Source organism: Oryza sativa, chromosome 1 (assembly GCF_034140825.1).
Source record: "Oryza sativa Japonica Group chromosome 1, ASM3414082v1".
In the NCBI taxonomy this organism is placed as follows: Eukaryota; Viridiplantae; Streptophyta; class Magnoliopsida; order Poales; family Poaceae; genus Oryza; species Oryza sativa.
The window spans coordinates 34,345,117-34,365,446 of NC_089035.1; the positions used below are offsets into that span (position 1 = coordinate 34,345,117).

Here is a 20,330-nt window from a genome sequence, read left to right on the forward strand (position 1 = left end):
TTAACTATATGTCATTGTTTTACAACGGGCTAAGAAAAGAAGATAGAAATATAGTTTAATTTGTAGACCGGTTTTTTATGATGGGTTAGGTTTTTTTAGAAGTATGTATCGTGCCTTTTGTTTTATTAACTATATGTCATTGTTTTACAACGGGCTAAGAAAAGAAGATAGAAATATAGTTTAATTTGTAGATCGATTTTTTATGATGGGTTAGGTTTTTTAAGCGGATTATTTGGGAAAGGGATGGAGTGGTTTTTTAGAAGGAAGGTTTCGTTAAGGGAGGAAAGAGAACGACTGTGCTCAAGAAAAGAGAGTTGAACGATCTTTCCAACTGAAGGCATCCGTTCCAATGTCCCAGCAAAACCCTCGTCCAAAGTAATTCAAATGCTGCTCATGCGCAGGTGCACGTTAATTAACCAGCTGATCTTAGGGCTCCTGAGGCTTGTAAGTTGTAACCCGGCGTACAGCAGACGCAGAGCAGAGAGTCGTAAAGAGGCAACCACATAAAGCAGAGCAGCGTCGATACGTCGGGGAAACCATGGAACTCAACAGCATACCACGGCGTTGGGCGAGATCCTGCGCAGCACGGAAGGGCGGCTGGTGCACGTGGAGCCTTGGAGGTCCTCGTCCTCTTCATTTGAGTCCTTCTCAAGATATTCGGCTCGCTCCGGCGGCGGCACCAGCGACGGTGCCTTCCGCTTCCCCGTGTCGTGAGGGTGGTGTAAACGATGTACACCGTGCGGGCAGTGCACACGCTGTACACCGTGCTGGCCCCCTACACGAGCGTCGCCATGACGTACAGGCAATCTAAAGTTTTAGGCAATGCGAGCAGGAAGGAGCTGAGGCCTAGGTGCGGCAGTCCAAAGTGGTTGCTGATCAGATGATGGTTGGGCATGAAATTTGTCCGGCCGAGACGACGGAGATTGATCCGAAAACAATGGCAGGGGTACAGTTGCATATTTTACGGGGAAGAAGAGATGACCTCCCTGCTCCCGACTGCGCCTGACTACAGGATTGATCTTAAAGGGGTGAGCAACAAATTCACCACCATCGACTTAGTTTGGCGATGGCTCATGGACGCAGGCATCCTGGGGCGACCCTCATTCACCTCCAAAACAGACGGTGAGGGAGGCTACAGTGCAAGTGTGCAACCACTTCGCAAAATTTTATTGTTTGGGTAATCAAATTCATCCCAAAGATTTTATTGTTTCGCTTATGCTTATTTTTATAAGCTAAAAATTGAATTTTAGAATTTAATTTTGAATTTGATTTTTTATTTTTTATCGTAGTTTATTTTACAACATTTGCTTTTAAGTCGTTAAAGACATGCATCTAAAAGTTTTACTTACAAATAATTTTTTTATTTGATAATAAGTGATTTGGATAATCAAATGGATAAGTGAAATAATGGGGCTGCAAGTATCCATCTGCTAATTTAGTACTGCTACTATTCATTTTGCATGTTTGCTTTGGTGATTCAAGTTTGTATGTGGTGCATTGGTGGGAAACTTGTCTAACGTTTCTGCGTAATTTTGCAGAATTTTTGCATGAGGTTCTGCGTAACGATAGGTTGCTAATACAAGTCGTGCAAAAGGAAGATCGACAGAGCTATATGTTCAGTTTTTGTAAAGGACTGCGCTAAAATAACAGCGCTATATGTTCTACCTAGATTATAATGTTCATAATCGGTCGAAGTAGAACCCATGCTAAAGAACGAAGGGGGCTCGCAACTCCGTCAGCCAGTAGAGCAGTAGGACGTAATTTGCACACCTTTTTCAAAATGTATGACGTTCACTTTTCATACAACGTTTAATTATTCATTTTATTTAAAAATTTAATATAAATATGTAAAAGTATAAGTTAAAATTATATTTTATTTGATGATAAAACAAGTCACGACAGAATAAATAATATTTATATGATTTTTTTGAATAAGATAAATTGTCAAACATTATGCAAAAGTCAATAGTGTTATATATTTTGAAACGAAAGTATATTTCACCAAAACAAATCGCAGAGGCACATGGCAATGAGAGAATGGTGACTGCTCCCAGACAAGCGATATCTCTGTATGAACGAAGGCCTGAACAAGCGAATAACAAATAGATTTTACCGCAACAATCTACTACTATCCATGATCCAGCAAACTGGTACAAATGAATAAACAGAAGGATATTTACTTAGTCTATTTATAAAAATCGCTAATAAATTCAACTGATCCTTGCAAACAATGAAAATCTATATATTACAAAGTAATCGAATTATATTTTAAACATCACGAAAAAAGAAAGAGAACCACTAGAATGCTTTTTATATACAACCTTTCACCAGACTGAGCCCGAATGGCCAGATGTACCTCTGTAACGACAGTGACGAATGCGGTGTCAAGAAATTCTGATCTAGCCTTGAGTTTTCAAAGCATACAGCAATTCCTAACAATTGAATGGAAACGCAGAGTACATCAGAAGTGCAAGAATAAACAAAAAAAAAACATGTGGAAGCTGAATTCATGCGGATATTTGAACTTACCAGATCACCGTGATGAGAAGTAAAAGAAGGATGAAGCTCTGAAAGAAGTTTATCCTCCCTTATTCTTTCCAGGCCATCAGATAAACGCATTTTTGCAACACCTGTAGTGCAGTCCTGTGTTGTAACACTTCCATTGCAGTGGTCTATCCTCATAAAGATATCAAGTTCTTCAACTTGCCGAGACAACTGCAGAGCAATGAACTGGAAGCAAACAAGATTTACAACCTTTGGTTAGATCAACCAGCAAGAACATTTCAAAACTAATAAAAGAACTTTAGGTGCAAGCAATAACCTGTACAAGATGCCGAATGGACAAGGTTGGTCGACAACTTATATAGGGCTTATCCAAGTTAGGCATACTTTGTTCATCAAGAGGAAGGAGAACAAGATACAAGTTGAACTGCAAAATAAATATATAGAAAATTCAGCTACCTGGCACGTGCTCCTTGTATGTTTAGCTTAGAGCCTCAGACACTGCTTATTCATGCACTTGTGGATTGCATGAATAGAATAACCAGAACATGTGACAATAAAAATAGCAAGCATTAAAGCTCAGGAACACTATCACCACATAGCATGGAACGTTGTTTTTTTTCTTCTTATTTTTGAAAAATATTTCAAACAGCATACAGTTTATGTTGTATCTTAAAACTTCAAACATCATATAGTTTAGATCCTAGAAAATTTATGAATTTCCAAATTATAGGTGTGAAAGAATATCTTTAGAAAAAAGGAAATTTATACAGAAAGGAATTCATAATCTATCACAAATGAAGTACAATACCTCCTTATCCATATCATCAGTAGTACGGAGGTGGTCCACCAACTTTGCAACGCGTCCACCCTTTGCCATTCTGCCATTTGAACCACCAACACTGCCATGTCTTGTTTGGCTTCGTGTTCCATTTTTGCCCCATGCAAGCATCTCCCCCCGCAATGGAGACGTGGTGAAACTTTCTTTTCCGCCTATCAGCTCATCGTTCTCCTCAAAGACATGGTCACTGCTGCCAATGGTCCTAGCAGGAGATGCTCGTGATGCGGGCCTTTTCCTACCTCTTTTTGGCATTAAATCTGAAGAGCGGTCATCAGCAGAAGATGACTCCTTGGTGGTATCAATGGCATTTCCTTCTTCTCTATCCTCGTTGTCTGAGCCAGTAGGGGCGATATCAGGAGCAATGGTTTTACCTCTACCACGCGTTCGCATATTTCTCCTGTACTTCCTTGCAAAAACAGTGGCAGTTGCTTTGGCTGTGGAACGCTTTTTACCAACTGCCTCTGACTGTCTTCGAATTGTTTCCTCAATTGTTGCTTGGATCTTCAATGTAAAAAAAATGTTAAATATGATGATAAAACAAAAAATAGATGGTGAAGAGAGAACTTAATTTTGCATCAATTTTCTACTTCAGATGCGAGATACAGTCTGCTGGCTTTTACAGTAGTACCAAAGAGATAAGCTCACCTTTTTGTTCCGACTCCTCTCCTCTTCACTGAAAGCAAGTTCCTGCAGGTAAAAAAATATTATAAGCACCCAGGCCAAAGAAAACCAAACAAATAAATAATGACAAGGCACATAGACATCACCTCTTCTTCGTATTTATCAATATCTGGATATAGGGCAGCAATCAATGCATCATAATTAGGATCATCCCTCAAAGAACGTCTACTTGCACAGTGAGTGCGGCATGCTGGGCATTCATTATTTCTGCTAAATAAGTGCATTATTTATATTGTCAAACAAAGAATGTTCTCTTTTATTGCTTAGAAATCATTTTTTGTAAATTCTACATTTTCCTTCTGAAAACTGATATTTCACATAACAGATGTATAGCACCATACCCTAGCCGCATAGATTTATCTATGCAATCCCTGCAAAACCGATGTAAACACTCCATAACAGTTCTTGTTTTCCGGATAATCCCTGCGAAGCATAAGGATCAGATGGTTATTATGGCATAGTTTCACATGACAGAAAATGTCATGTGTAGTTTAATGTTAAATCTAAAATTTCAAACTTGCAAGTTACAGTTTTTTTTTTTACTTGGGTTTCATCAGGTCTGTCCAATGCATGAAAATAGTATTTAACCTAGACTTTTAATTTGTCTGCTGTGACATGTTTTGTAAAACGAAGAGGCGACAAACTGCACTGTTTGGTTTCTAATTGGGTAGGATATACCATCGGATATAGCACATGATATTTGGCCCATATAATAATTACTATAGAAACTACAGATGGAGTGATTCTAGGTGAAACCATAGTGATTATGAAAATAATACTGTCAGCAGTAACTGTCCAAACAAAGAGTGAAAGTTACAATTGGCACTATCCACCAAACCAGCAATGCATGTAATCATGCTAAAAACAAGAATCAGATTCTCCTGAGCAGGCAATTAGTATCAGCCATTCAACATATAGACTTATCGGCTATAGTTCCTGTAGTTCAAATGTAATTACTAATAAAACAAAATTGGAAAAAAAATCCTAGTTATAAAGAAACTAACTTTACTACAGCCATGCTAAATTCATTCATCTATTTGACAATTAAGATGCGCATAGTAGTGCATTTATTTATTGACAAAAGATGTAATAATGACATCAGGGTTTTATGCTAGTTTAAATCATCTTACACAACAGCGGTGCAAATGTTGGCTATATTAGGTTAAATTATGTAGATACAAAATGGCTCATGCATGCACATAAACATAAGGATGCATGGATTGGCATGTCCAGGTTTACTTTCAAGCGTGAATATGAGCAATCAATATTATATCCAAATCTCTGCAAAACTCGAGGGGAAAAATCCTTACCTAAACAGATAGGGCATTGGACCTCCTTTCGTATTTCTGCTAATTTCACTATTATGAACCTGCATGAGAAATAGGTCCATATAAGCTTCAGCCTGTGGGAAACATTATCTTTCAGCATGTATGCCCCTGAATATTGATCTTAGATTTATACCATACATCCTAGTGTAATAAAAAATAAAGCAGTGCAACATTAGCTTGAAAACATAGCTATTGAGAAACCACTCAATGATTAAAAAAAGCAAGATATAAGTGAAGGCAAGTATTTAACTACAAACTGAACAATGGCATATAGTTCCTGTTCAGAAACTATATAACCCCAGATTTCAGAAACTTAAACATGCAAAAGAAGATGTTCTGATTTTAGTCGAGATGAACATTTGAGCACATTCATCCATCCAGGAGGTCACACGCATAGCAATGTTCCTAGTTGAGCTTCGACTATCATCTATAATGGATCCAAATTCCAATGATGTAATTAGGTAAGGCTTCAGCATTAAGACAACCAAATCTGTGTTAAGATAAAATATGATTTAGAGAATCTTGAATCTCATGAACGTCCGTAGAATGCATATTTCTTATAAGACAACCCGCTGAAAGGACATTGAAAAATAACAAGGAAGATAATGCCCCTGTAGTAAACAGGGTTACAGGAGACCTCCAAGTCCCAAAAAGCAAGCAGATTTAGAACACCAGATTAAGGCAACATCAACGAAAATCATCTATGTCTTTGTAACGGAAATTATTTAAAAAAAACTCACAATCATTGGAAAAGTATCAGCATACATCGACGGAAAAACAACTGTTAAACAGAACTCTTCCAAGCTTCAACGTTCAACTGAAACCACGTGGAACAGAGCAGTTCAGATGAAAGAGGTGACTCCAGCACAAAAGTACAGCGCAAACAGGTTGCACAGCTGAGACTGTGAGATCCATAGACTACGTTTCCCAGCAATCTCCGGCATTAGTGTGGTGTGCAGTACTACCTACGAGATCGTATGTGTTGGCAGCGCAGCTAGCATAGACAATCTGTATACCATATTATGTAAACGCATGCGATCGCTTGCATAGATACGACCCGAACACACGACGAAGCAACCATGTCCAATACCGACGACTCCCCGAGCATACCAGCTCCGGCCGGCATGGCGGCATCTCGCAGAACCACCGAAGTACTATACGACGAACCGGAGCTAGTATTCGGGTCGTGGCACCGCGAGGGGGGCTCCAAAAGCCAAATAGCGTAGCAGTCAGAGGAGACAGAAGAGGCCGGATGGGGTCGGAGAGGGAGCGGAGGAGGGACGGAAGGAAGGAAGGAAGACTCACTCGTCCATGTCGCCGTCGCTCTGCGACGACTCGCTGTCGCCGTCCACGCCGCCGCCGAACTCCGCGTCCGAATCTGCCAAGCCCATCGAAACACACAAGCCTCTTAGCCATATTCGCACGGAGACCCCGAACGCGACATGCATATCGCGGCCGGCCGCGGGGGAGATGGGAGGCCTCGACGTCGACGCCACGAAAAACTCACCGCCTTCGCGCTGAGGCTGCGGGTCAGCCGCCCGCTTGGCGGCGGCGGCGGCGGCGGAACCTCCCCTCGGCGGCAGCGGAACTCCCCCTCCGCTTCCTCCTCCTCCTCCGCCGCCGCTGCCGGCGGCGGCCTTCGAAGCACCAGTCATCCCGTTAGTCTCCACGTGGTCGCGGGGCCTCGAAGACGGCGACGACGAGAGCCGGCGCTTCTGCGCGGGCATTCTGGCCCTCTGCCCGTAGGATCTGGCGGCGGTGGCGGCTATCCACCCTCGCGACGAGGCCGGGAGGGGGCGGGGGCAGTCGTCGGGGAGGGAGGGAGGGAGGAAGGAAGGAAGGAAGAGGAGGGCAGCGGAAGAAGGGAGGTGACCAGCCAGGTGGGTGCGTGAGGGAGCCTTGCCTGACGGAGAGATAGAGAGAGGAAAATAAAGACGGGGGCTCGAGACTTGGGACCTGTTTGCGCTGGGTTGAGTTGGGTTTGTGGCATGTGAATATCAGTCCCCCGTCTCTGCCTGCGTGGAGGGGCAGAGGCGGGGGTGCTTCCCGTCCGATTGGCTTTGGGAATCGCGCGACGCGAGAGGGCCAGGTGCGAGCTACTCGTAGCAGTCAATCGGCAGCAGTCGGCGGCGGCGACGCACGGGGCATGCAGGCTGGCCGCCTGCCGTACTTTTCCTTTCTCTGCTGAAAACTGCTACCCCTGCTGTACTCGGAGTCTCGGACCAGCTGCGTAGCGGTAGCGGCCACCGGCCAAGGCAAGGGATGCGCTTCCATGCCGCTCGTTTGAGTACGGCTTTGATCAAAGAACGTGAGTTGCGTGAGGTGAAACACCGAAGCTAGCCTCCTGGTGTTTCACACCGAAGCGCCGGGTCAGGCTCGGAGGGTGGATCATGCTGCGTCGCCGATTTTGTGCGACCGGCAGCGGTCGCCGCCCGGCGCATATAAGTCGGCGTGTGCAACCTGCGGCTACAACCATATGTGTATCCCTGGAGCATCTTACAGGGGCAAATGCCGGGTGACACGTCTACTAAATTTCATCCAGCGGCTGGGCCGCTGGGGAGATCGGTCCAAACGATCTTGCAGGAGACGTCGACGAAGAGAAACAAACCGATCTCGGTACTTCTTGTAAGCCTGTAGAGCATAACTACTGGATAGGAAAGATTCAAGAGAAAACAGACAATATAATACAGCTAGCAACAGATTTTATTAGCTTATGTAACTTGCGTTTGTCAGAAGCCTAGAACGGGGACTAACACATTCTGATCAAGCAGCAGAAACAAATGACTCAGAAAGAAGAAAATAAAGTCAACCTACCTACGAAAGTAATCTATGCGGTAGAATAAAAGATATAGTCAGGTTTCACTTCGCGTAAACAGTACTATCCAACCAAGACTCTAAACGGTGGGAGTGTGATAAATTTTTATCTGAGAGGGCTTTCAATATTCATACTACCCACCCTTTTCTTTGAAGAAGCTAGCTATGTAGTGCAGAAACGTTTGGTCGTGATAGAAGAAGATGCAGAACTATCGTAAATGTATGGACTGGAAGAAACAACCCCCCTAGTAGGTATAAAGTGACCGCAATATTTGCTCAATATATGATTGTGAGCCCAGCAGATCATTTTGACGAAATGGGCAGGTCTTGCACTCGATCGACTCTACACTTTTAGAACTCCTGAACTTTTCATTGGTTTATGGTCTGGTTTCGAGGGATCAAACAGTAGTTTAACATTGCAAACTCTCGTGATCGTTTATACCACGGTCAAACTGTGGGTACCAAACTGACAATGGCACCAGTTCTCTAGTGGCATGTTATGATTAGCATCTTGAATTTAAATCATGCTGCATAGAGTTAGAGTTGAAGATGCAGACTGTCTATATATTAACGAAAATATGAAAGGTTTTTAACTCTAAGAATGAATCCAAGCTGTAGATGCTTCTATCCAACAGAAGTCATGGAACTAAAGATAATGAATTAATAATGATCCATAAATCAATGACGCTAGAAGAACATCAACTCTTCCGTAGCTGCGTACTTGCATTACACATCAGCCCCTGCCTAGAAGGGATCAGAAAGGCCAGATGGACAAGTCTGAGAATCAGCGGATACGCGCCTACGCCACGCCACGACAGCATCGCATCATCACCAGGTGTTCATCGATGCTGCTTCGATCTTGCCCCCAGGCATTCGCCACCATCTCTGTCACGCCGTCCCCGTGAAAACACGCGCCTCATGGCGATCGAAAGCATGCATAGCATCGTAAGCTAATTTCTACCAGTACCCTTCGTGCAACTTGATCAGATTACCCAACGCAAAGATGACAGAAAAAAAGGAACAATTGGAACGAAGCAATCATCGAGAATCGCCACGTATAGTATACAGTAGCTCACCGGCCGGCTCGGTGGCTGGCCACGTGCCTCGCCGGAGAGCGGAGTCGCAGAAGTAACGAACGGGAGTAAGCGGGTAGTGCACGACACAAAAAGCAGCGGCGAGGTCAGATTACCACCACGGGCCACGCGAGGCGACCCGGGAGAGGTAGGGGAGGGAGATAGGAAGGCTTACTCGTCCTTGTCGCCGGCGCCGTTCAGAGACGACTCGCTGTCGCTGCCGCCGCCGCTTCCGTCTCCACCGCCGCCATCTCCCTCGTCGGGATCTGCGAAACCCATCATGAAACGCAGACAAAACCTGTTAGGCACGTCCACAGCCCATGGCATCGAGCGCGATGCGCGTGAATCGAGAGACAGAGAGAGGTGTGTCGGCGCGGCGTGCCGTCCGTCTCACCCCCGTCCCGCTGGTCCCGAGGCGGCTCCCTTGCCCGGCGCGCGGCGTCTTCTCCATCCGACTCGTGCGAGACTCCACCACCCCCGCCGCGGCTGGAGGCGGCGCGGCCGACTGGGACGTGGCCGTCGGAATCGTCAGAGTCGGCCGGCTGGAGAGGGCGCTTCTGGGCGGGCATTTCCTCGTGAGGCTCGGCGACCCAGGCCCCCTTGCGGCGGCGGCGGAAAGGGCGGTGCCCCTCGCGAGGCGTTGGGGAGGCCGGCCGGGAGGGCGGCAGGGCGCGGTGGTTTTGTGGAGAGGGAGGAGAGCGTGAGGTGGGTGGAACGGCGGAAGAGTGGCAGAGGGGAAGGAAGGAAGGAAGAAAAAAATAATAAAAGCGAGAGAGGAGGAGGCCGGATGCGTTCGCGTTGTGCTTAGCGTGCGTGTGGTCCGACCGGATTTGACGATCGCTTTGGGTAACGAACGGCGTACTGGACGTGTTGGCGGCCAGGCGGCCCATGCCGGCGGGCTGCAGCAGTGGCACACACGGCGGCCTGCTGCGCTGCCTGCCTACCGCCGTGCCGTTGTGTGCAAATTCGCACGGCGATCTTGTTCGGCCGTGTGAGGAAGTTTTTCGGTGCATGTGCGGGTAAAGATCTAGTTACGGTGTCCCATTAGCAGAGCTAATTATGCTGGTTAATCTAAGCCCTTTTCTTGGCGTAGTAAATTTGGCCCAAGGTCCGGTTGCCCGGTGGGTCCATGAAAGCAGCCATGGCAGATTGGGCCCTCCCACATGTTACCATCCATGACATTTTGGGCCTCCCAAAATTTTATGGTCCAAAAATTTCAGGTTGTGGCAATTTGGGCCCATAAACAAGAGTATTCTCCACGAGGCCCAGTCGAGGCTCCAAAGACCAAACAGACGCATGCCGTACATACTCCGCTGTAACCGAGCAGCAAATAGAAATAAGTCTATTTAAGCTCCCTCATCTTTTGCCCTTGGTCGAATCGTATCTCTCAACCATAAAACCGGGTATAACACATTCCCAAACTTTGAAAACCGGTGCAGATCAACTCATTCGCTGGTTTGAAAAGCGGTTTTTGCTGATGTGGCTGATTAACTTAATAAAGTGTGCTGACGTGGTAGCCTAGTCATCAAAGGAATTGAAAATAGAAGTGTGTCCCAAAGTGACAAGATTAAAAGTAAAAGGAATAAGTTCATTGGAGGTCCATCGACTTAACAGCGAGATTTTTTTAGGTCCCTTAACCATAAAACTAGAAATATGTACTCCTAAACTCACACAAACCGTGCACTCAAGGTCCTATGGTAGTATATATGGTGGTTTCGCTATCGTAGCATCCTAGTCAGCAAAAAAAATTAAAAAAGTATATGTGGGGCCCACCCGAGCAGCTTCTTCACCACCTCCATGACGAACGCGAGGGGATCACCAGCCAGGTACGTGGCCGCGTAGGGACAGGCTCCTCCCGCCACCACAAGGCAACCGACGAGGTGGTCCGACACCGCCAGCTCAGAGGGGAACGGCTTGACGTAAATAGGGCACGTGACAGCAGCTTCCTCCCCCGACCCCGCGGCGGCCGCAAGAGGGTCGCTGCCTCGATGGTGGCGCTGGCGCGGTGAGACGAGGTGGAGATGAGCGGGGAGTAGAGGGCGAAGTTGGCGGAGAACGGCCGCCCACACCCACCAGTCGACGCGCCCCCGGTGATGCGGCGCGCACGAAGCGACCCCCCACCTCCAGGGTAGCCACGCGCGACGCTCACCTGCCCCGCACCCCGTCCCCCATCGCCTCGCCATCCCCGTCACCGCACCGCACCCCTCGCTCCGTGCCATCCTCGTCGCCGCGCCTCTCCCCTCCCCCATCTCCCGCCGGGCGCCTCCCCTTTCCCTCCTCCTGTTGCGGCGCTCGAGGCGACGCCGCACTCCGGCCGCTATTCCGCCATCCACTGCTCTGCCCACCGCTGGCCTCCCTCACTAAAGAAGAGAAGAGAGAAAAGAGAAGAGAGAAGAGGAGAAGAAAAAAATGTGCAGCTGACATGTGGGCCCCACGTACTTTTTTTAATTTTTTCTGACTAGGATGCCACGTCAGCGAAACCACCCATATATACTGCCGTATAACCTTGAGTGTACGGTTTGTGTAAGTTTATGGGTACATATTTCTGGTTTTGTGGTTAAGGGACTTCAACAAATCTCGCTTTTAAGTTGAGGGACCTCCGGTGAACTTATTCCAAACTAAAAATACGATGGGACCCATTTGCCCCAGCCAGCCCCACTCCTCTTTCTCAACCTTCACGCACATCGATGCGTCACCCTGGCGTCGCGCCGTTGGAGGAGAGGGACTGGTCCGCTGCGGCGGCAAAGGACACGGTTGGCAAGTGGAAGCAGACAGCGACGGCAACGACGATGACACGGGTCTGGCGAGCGGTGAGCCGAGCTCGAGAAAAAGAGAGAGATGGGGAAGGCTCCCACACAGTGGCGGTGCACCTCGTCCCGCACGGCATGGAGGCCACCTATAGGCTACAACGCGTGGTCAATGGCGGCAGAGGCCGGCCGCAGCAGTGCGACAAGCGTGGCGGGGGTGGAAGTCGGCGGCAGCTGCACGTCGTCCTTGCTGCCTGTCACGCCCAGAAATTTAGCCCAAATTTCCAGACTATTTTGTGTATTAAATCCCTGTCCAGGACCAGCCAGGGTACACAAAACGACAAGTAATACACAGTTCCAAACGTAAATAAAGCGTAAAATACTTACAGAAGAGGCACTTAGTCCTCACACCGAAACAAAAGCAGCAGCAGCGGAAAAAGGCGATCCTAGCGAGGCTTCAGCTCCACTCCACAGGCAAAACTCAACTGGGGTCTGAGCCTTGGTCCTCTAACTCCATCTTCAGCTCAGAAGCACTACACTTCTGAAAAGGGGGAATAATAGCAAGGCTGAGTACAACCACCGTACTCAGCAAGCCACACCAACGATGCAGACGTGCAAGGGGGAACACAAGGACGGTTTGTGGCTATTTGCATAAAGGCGGTTGTAAAACATTTTATTGAGCAAAACAGTAAAACTGTTGAGTAATTAAAGTAACATTAAAATCTCCACTGATCAACGCTACACCACGTTGAACAGGCCCAACCAACCCACCTGGGCTACAGTGCATTGGGTCGATTTATTAAGTGTGAGACTAATCACGGTGAATCTGGTCGATCGCCCATAACCGCGGGCACGGCTATTCGAATAGTTTTACTCTGGCCAGAGGTGCACAACTGTACCCACAAGACACAACCCACCGACATGTCACCGCGTCATCATGTGCCCATGATGCACACGTCACCATGTCGAGTGATTGTGACGAGACCCTTCGCATAACCCTCCCCTAACCATCCACACCACGCTAAGGTTTCACCCCCACCCCTCAAAAGGCAGTGGGCGGTCCCCTCTTGCGCCGCGGTGAATCCGGCAGCTGGACAACCGGACACCCCGGCCGACCCAACTCCATCACGCCCACCCTCGCCACCGGTGCCTAGGAAAGGGTCGAGCTATACTTCAGATCAAGCAGTTACCCATTCCCGCTTGTGGCAAGCGCTGTAAGTCTTCCAGGGTTTCCCGTGAACCGGTCCTTAATTGCCATGGGTGCGACTCACAAAACCATGCACCCACAGCCCACCATTCAGTCGCATTTTAGTTGGATAATTACGACCATAAAACATGGCCAGATGTCTCGAGCACGCGGCTCAACAAGATACTAGAATGTCTAATACTGCAATTATCCCATCGACTGAGCTAGTGGTAATTAAGCATGGCTAAGCATATAGTTCTAGCTAGGTCACATAAGTAACACGAGCTAGTCAATTTATTACCCAAGGTTGACAAAGAACAGATATCAAGTAAACATGGCGCAAGCGAGCAGATAGGTAAACCCTGACCCCGTGTAATTAGCAAAACATGCATATTTATTTGTAAACGGTAAAACATTTATAAATTGGGATCAACATGCTCAAGGGGAATGTGCGACTTGCCTTGCTTCTTCACTTTGATCTTCCGAACTCTTTTCCTCGCGACCGCGGACTTCCGAAACGACGGATTCTACACGCTGGCACGCAAAACGAGGAAAAACTCTAATAAAAACCAAGGAAACAGTACATAAAAAGTAAACAAACATGTAGAGCTCAATTTTAGATGAATTTTGCAAGTTGAATGGCTCAATTCGGAGTTCGAATGAATTAGATATGAATTTTAGAAGTTTTGAGCCATTTAAATGAATTTCTAGAATTAAACTCGATTTATTGCGCAATTATTATTTATTTTTACAAAGGAAATGGCATTTGCTGACGTCAGCAAGGGGAACCAGCGCCGACAGGCGGGCCCCGCACGTCAGCGGCACAAAGGGGCGGCGCATGGTGGACCAAGTCCACACGTGGCCTCGGGTGCGCGTCCACCACATGGACGGCCCAGATCGGCCCGAAGCCGATCGGACGGCCACGAGGCGGCGCGGCTAGGGCACGGGCACGGCCAAGACCGACCCGGCCGGCCATGGCACGGCGGCTACGCGCACGCGGCCAGACGACCACCGGCGACGGCAGCGCGTCGCGGTGGCGGGCATGGGGAGCGGCGGATGGGGAAAAAGGAGAGGGGGCGGTGGGGATTCTCACCGAGGACGGCGACGGCGAGACGACCACGGGGAGGTGACCGGCGGCGGAAAAGATGGCGGCGACCGGCACGGGAGGCGACGGGAACGGCGTTCCGACGACGCCCGACCACGGTGGAGCCGCGGCCGAGGGCCGGCAAGACCTAGGGAAAATATTGGAGCGGTTAGGGAGAGAAATAGGCGACCGGAGCGGTGAGGAGCGGTGGTTTGAGACGACAACGGCGGTAGCGGAGCTCGGGTCGACGGCGGAAAGGTGGTTGCGGCGATGAAATGGGGAAACAGAGCAGAGGCCGAGGTAGAGCTTGGCACAGCGTTGCCGACGACGCAAACGACGAGGTGCGGCGACGATTAACGCGGCAGCAGCGGCCTGCTGAAGACGGCGGCGGCGGGGGAGAGAGGTGGTGCACGAGGCGGCGGTGTTCCAGAGGCGGAGAGGGGAAATGGAGTAGAGGCCGGGCTGCGGCACGGCGCCGCGAAGCCGACAGTGGTGGCGGATTGGCGCGGCGGTGGGTGGAGCGGCGGAATCGGCCGGCCGGAGCTCGCCGGAAAGCGGTGGTGCACGGGAGCACGGTGGGGAGGTGTCTAGGGAGCGCGGGGTGCTCGGGGAGAGGGGAAAACGGATGAAGGGAGGCACGTGAGTCGTTTATATAGGTCCCGGAGGGGGAGAACGTGGCCGGGAGAGGCGGATTTGAAGGGGGAAGAGGCGCCGGCGACGTGGGCGAGTGGGGTGGTTCGGCGCCGGTTTTGGAGGGGGAAAGTGGGGGAGGAGAGCGGGGTCGTGGGCGGCGAGGTCCCACGGTCGGGCGGGAGCGGCGCAAGGTGGAGGAGGTGGGCTGGGGAAGCGGCGACGTGGGGCAGCTCAGGCGGCCATGGTGGTTGCAGCCGGCCAGCCAGAGGAAGGAGGAGGAGCTGACAGGTGGGGCCTCGGGTCCCACCTGTCGGAGAGAGAGAGAGGGGAAAACGGGCGAGGGAGGTAAAGCAAACTTGAGGGAGAGAGAGAGCCGAGCGGGCCGAGGGAGAAGGCCGGCCCGAGAGGGAGAGATAAGGGCGCGTGGGCCGCGGGAGAGATGGGAGACTTGGGCCGAAAATGGCCCAAAGAGAGGAAGGGGGAAATTATTTTCTTTTCTTTTTATTCTAATTGGTTAAATGAACTTTGTGCTATTAAATTTTCTTCTTGAGCTCCGAAAATTCACGGGAAAATCCGGAGAGTATTTTAGGGCACAAAGAATATTGCAAAATATTCCCGGCCAATGATTTTTTTTAAGGGAAAATTTTAATTCTCCCATTATTTCACTTGATTAAATTGATTTAACTTTTATTTAATTTCTAGAAAATGCATTATTTAATGATTTTTAATCCCGAACGAAAATCGGGGCGTTACACTGCCCTACCACCTGCGCCTATCTTTTGTGTCTTCATCTCCCCAATACTAGTCTTAAAAAAGAGGGCTGCTACCGCACGGGATCCCGTGGCATTATGAAAGCAACGGGATAATTAAAACACCCGACAAATTTAATCTGTCCCCCACACTGTCCACACGATTTTCCTTCCTCCCCTATCGCCGTTGTCGATGGCAAGGAACCGGCTCGGAGCGTCGCCACCGTAACTACTTTGAGTAGACCGCGTCGAGCTTGCTCCATATCGCAGCAACAATAGGAAATGATGTAGTGTGTTGAGGGGAGAAAGGGGCAAGAAAATAGGAGCCAGAGGTAAATGGCTCACCTATGGCCAGGCGGGTGACTGCCCGAGCTTCCTCCTCACGATATGATACCTGATACCTGGTACTTGGCAACCTGGTATCTATGGATATCGGCTGGTACCTAGGTACCAAGCTTGATACTACCACCCGAGGTATCCTCACGATATGATACCTGATACCTGGTAACCTGGTATCTATGGGTATCGCCTGGTACCTAAATATCAAGCTTGATACTACCACCCGAGGTATCATGGATGATACTCGATGTATCAGGCTTGATACCTCGCTTCTTCTCTCTTCTTCCTCCTTAGGCAATCTTGCTAATGTAGTTGCTTTCCTTTTTCTGACCTCACCAATTTCGGCGGTCCCATGATCTCATCGGCCTCCACAGTCTAACTGATGCCCTCCGATCTGGTGTGAGAAGGGGAAAGACAATGGAAAACACCGTTAGCATTGGGGACGACGTCGATTGGTTCTCCGGCGACCTGAGATGAAATCATAGGAAGGGAAGGAGGGGGAGGATGACGACTGTGGGGTAGAGGAGTCGAGGAAGGGAGGGGGGAGGACGGCGGCTGTGGGGCGGAGTCATTGAGGACGGGAGGGAGGAGGAAACGGAGAGAAGAGGAAGGGGATGCGAGCAGAGACAAAGATGAGTGTCATAATGTCTCGAGGATATGGTTTGGAGGACAGAGTTTCACATCTGCTGGTTTGATCTAGTTGTCGGTTGGGTTATTAATTTCCCGTTCCTTGACGGGATACGTTTCATAGTTTTTCTTCTGTGTCTTCATCTCCCCAATACTAGTCATGAAAAAACACACCCACCACGCCGACGCTTGCTGCTAGCCCGATGTCCTTGGTGACCGGCGCTCCTTGTCTCTCTCTCGCTGACCCAACGTGGTTCGTCATCTCCTCTCCCATTATACATGTTCTGCATTTCCTTCTCCCTCTGCCCAAATCATCAATAGATTCGTCCCCATATCCCCAATTGCAACTGATTTGGTTGCATACCGACGGCACCGTGTGGCTCCCGTGCATGTCCGGCGGTGACAACAACATGGAAAGCATCGCTTCGTCAACGAATGTGACTTTGTCATCCTATCATTTGCTTGATCGATTCTTTGCGTAGACTTTGCTATTCATTTGCTTGCATTGCATTGTGTCGCAACCTCGCAAGTTGTTGTGGTGGTTGTAGTGCGCGCCATGGATGGGCTGAGCAAGCTAGTCGGAGGAGGAGAAGACGTGAGTATGTGACGTTCGTGGGCGCCGGTGACGACGGCCGCCGTCGCATGGCGGCTGCGGCTGCCACGGTGCTACGGCTTGTCGAGCTGGACCTCATCCGTGCGGTGGACGTCGCCCAGTCCGCCACCAGCGTACGTGCTATCGGGCAGGGAACGCCGGTGCCGAGTGCCGACGTCGAAGGAGGACGGGGATGGCAAGTCGCGGCAGCTGTTCGCGGTGGTGGAATGGTGGGCCACCCTTGGGCAGAACATGCATGGGGCTCACCGTCGTCATCCTCAAGCAATCGCAACCACTTGTCATGGCTCTTGACGCTACCATCGGAGTCGGAACTCTGGCCGTAGCCCCGATGAGGCTGGCCGCTGCCGCCACCTGGCGAGAGAGAGACGAGGGAAAAGAAAATTAGATCAGGTATGTGGGGGCTGTTAAATTTTTGTTTTTTTTCACAGTGACATGTGGGTCCCATAAACAACACGTAGACTAGGATAAGACCGCTTTCAAACCAACCGAAAGAGTTTATTTCCATTGGTTTTTAAAGATGGAGGAGGCATTGTATCTGGTTTTGCGAATAAGAGAGGTGATTCAACCAGACACAAGAAATGAGGGACGAAAAATAGACTTATTCCCAGCAAATATGCGGAAGCGGCAGTAGCGATGGCAGCGGCGGCGGTGGCTTCAGGGCCTCGATGCCGGCGGGCAAGGTTAAGATGATGCTGGTCCCAGTGGAACAGCCTCCAGCCCTCCAGCGATCACACAGGTAAGGTTTTGTCTAGCGCTTCGCATTCGATTACTGTATCTGCTTCGTTGATTGCTTTTGGTCCGGGCTAACTCTTCGCTCATAGATCAAATGTGTATAGCAAAATGAAGGGGTTATTCAGATTGATGTCATTTTTGACTATATAATTTTTTTATAAAGTTATAAAAAAATATCTACATTTATTTTGTTGTCAAACTTTGATAAATACGTAAGAAATCATGTCAAAATTTTAGTAATATTGTCAACTTAACAAAATTTTGACATTGTCAAAATTTCATAATGTTTATTTTGGCTATAAATTGAACAGCCCTGAAGTTACGAAGTTGCCAACACGGCAGCACATAGCAGGTTTTTAGCAATACCAAGATCCATGTCACAATGATTAACGTAACGGATAGTCCATAGCTCCTTCTGTGCCGAATTTCTCGAATACAATGCCCGTATTCGTTTATGCGCATGGCTATTTGTTTCCATTATACATCAGCGAATATTATTTCTACCACATTCTTGCCTAGCTGGATTGAGAAACAGATCATCTCCTGGGCTGATACGCTGCTTTCATCCCTTGGGCTCTCTGGCCTATAAAAATGCTAAGGCCCAAAGTATGAAAGGAAATGGGCCGTTTGCTCACGTCTTCAAATCTCAGATGCCATCGACGATCATGCGGAATGTAGGAAAATGGCCCATGATTTGTTTGATGGGCTAGCCGAAATCATCATCAAGTATATAGTTCATCACACAAAATATAGTTAATGATATTTTCTCTTTTCTCATTAAACCATACAACCATAGTTATTTCTACTTAGAATGATAGATATATGGTTTAAATTGTCTTTTCTTTCTTCCATCATAAAACCATGCAATCTCAATCTCAATTACTTTTAGGCTCAAAATTCATATGTAAAAATTTGTTTTAGTATTAATAACCATATTGCATCTTATTTTTACATATTAAGCAGTTTAATTTTTCACAGCAACGCGGTGGGATATTTATCTATTTATATAGTGTATACCCACATTTACACTCAACAACAACCGTCGCCCTTCGCTTGTACTCCCTCCGTTCTAAAATAAGTACAGTTTTGCGCTGTTTATGTCCAACGTTTGACCGTTTGTCTTATTTGAATTTTTTATTAGTATTTTTATGTTATTAAATGATAAAACAAGAATAGTACTTTATGTGTGACTAATTTTTTTAAAAAAATTATATTTTTTCAAATAAGACGAACAATCAAACGTTGAACACGGATACTCACGGCTGCACTTATTTTGCGATGGAGGTAGGATGTAAAATCCAGTATCTACGAAGTAATGAGTAATCTACAATTTTGTCCCTAAAACTGACGTATGTTAATTGTAATAAAACTTCATGCACATGGACAGCGGTTTATAGATTGTTTATACAATATTGGTGTGTCAGTCTCATATACTGTACTAATAAGTGATATAGAGAGAAAGAGAGGGGGATCCATGTAAAGGTATTGGAAATATAAATTGGGCAATATGTAAGTATTGTTTCATCTCCTATCTTCTCCATATCACTTTAAAGACACGCGGCCACTAGTAAAAAAAAACTTCATATAGATCGGCACTATAGGTGACGGAACAACTAAAACCGGCACCTATAATGCTTTTCCCTCCTCCGTGGACTCAAAACACGTAAAACCGACACCTTTAAGCAACTATAGGTGCCGGTTCTAAAGAAGAACCAACACCTATAGTATATGTGCCAGTTTTTTAAAAACCCGACACCTTTAATATAATATAGGTGTCGGTTTTCTAAAGGAAAAACCGGCACCTATACTATAGGTGTCGGTTCTTCTTTAAAACCGACACCAATAATAAATTATAGGTGCTGGTTTTTTAAAAAACCCTACCCCTATCTAAACTGAGCCAAGCCGATCCAGGCCGACGCATCGGCCTCGTCCTATAAGTCAACCAACCTTATCGCCTCGTCTCAATATCTCTCTCTCTCCTCTCTCGATCTCTCTGGTCTCTCTCGTTCTCTCTCTCTCTCTCGCCTGTAGCGCGCGGCGGCGTCCCAGCGGAGGCGAGATGGGAGGTGGCGGCGCCCCCCCTCCCCCTCCGTCGGATCTGGCGGGAGGGGAGGCGACGGGAGGCGGCGGGCGGAGGCGCCCTCCCCTCCGCCGGATCCGGCGAGAGGGGAGGCGGCGTGCGACAGCGGGCGGCGGCGTCCTCCCCTCCATCGGATCTGGCGGGAGGGGAGGCGGCGGCACAAGAGGGCCCGCGGCAACGAAGCAGACAAAGCCTTGGGGATTTGTGAATTTTTAGATGTTTTGGTGGATTTGTGAATGATTTTATTGGAGTATGTTCGTGATGTCAATCGATTTTGGTGACGATTTGTGAATGATTATAG

The 20,330-nt window shown here is 48.1% G+C and overlaps 1 protein-coding gene across 8 annotated transcripts; it reads right to left on the reverse strand.

Moving 5' to 3' along the window:
• Positions 1 to 2,090: 2,090 nt before the first annotated feature.
• On the reverse strand, positions 2,091 to 9,969 carry LOC4327619 (putative E3 ubiquitin-protein ligase RING1a). Of its 8 annotated transcripts, XR_010738862.1 has the most exons (11): positions 6,860 to 7,253; positions 6,658 to 6,730; positions 5,335 to 5,426; positions 4,366 to 4,447; positions 4,111 to 4,234; positions 3,989 to 4,030; positions 3,314 to 3,844; positions 2,962 to 3,018; positions 2,822 to 2,858; positions 2,530 to 2,730; positions 2,091 to 2,432 (listed from the first exon to the last, which is right to left on the reverse strand). XR_010738862.1 is itself a non-coding variant. In XM_026021754.2 (10 exons), the coding sequence occupies exons 1-10, from the start codon at positions 9,806 to 9,808 to the stop codon at positions 2,400 to 2,402; spliced, it is 1,443 nt and encodes a 480-aa protein (XP_025877539.1). In that variant the 5' UTR covers positions 9,809 to 9,969; the 3' UTR covers positions 2,091 to 2,399. The 8 variants fall into 8 exon arrangements, 6 of the variants coding, with proteins under 6 accessions (XP_025877539.1, XP_025877538.1, XP_015623359.1 ...); XR_010738863.1 differs by lacking the exon at positions 2,822 to 2,858; XM_026021754.2 differs by lacking the exons at positions 2,962 to 3,018; positions 6,658 to 6,730; positions 6,860 to 7,253 and adding exons at positions 9,415 to 9,505; positions 9,634 to 9,969 and having other exon boundaries at positions 2,822 to 2,929; positions 4,111 to 4,231; positions 5,335 to 5,393.
• Between the last annotated feature and the right edge of the window lie 10,361 nt (positions 9,970 to 20,330).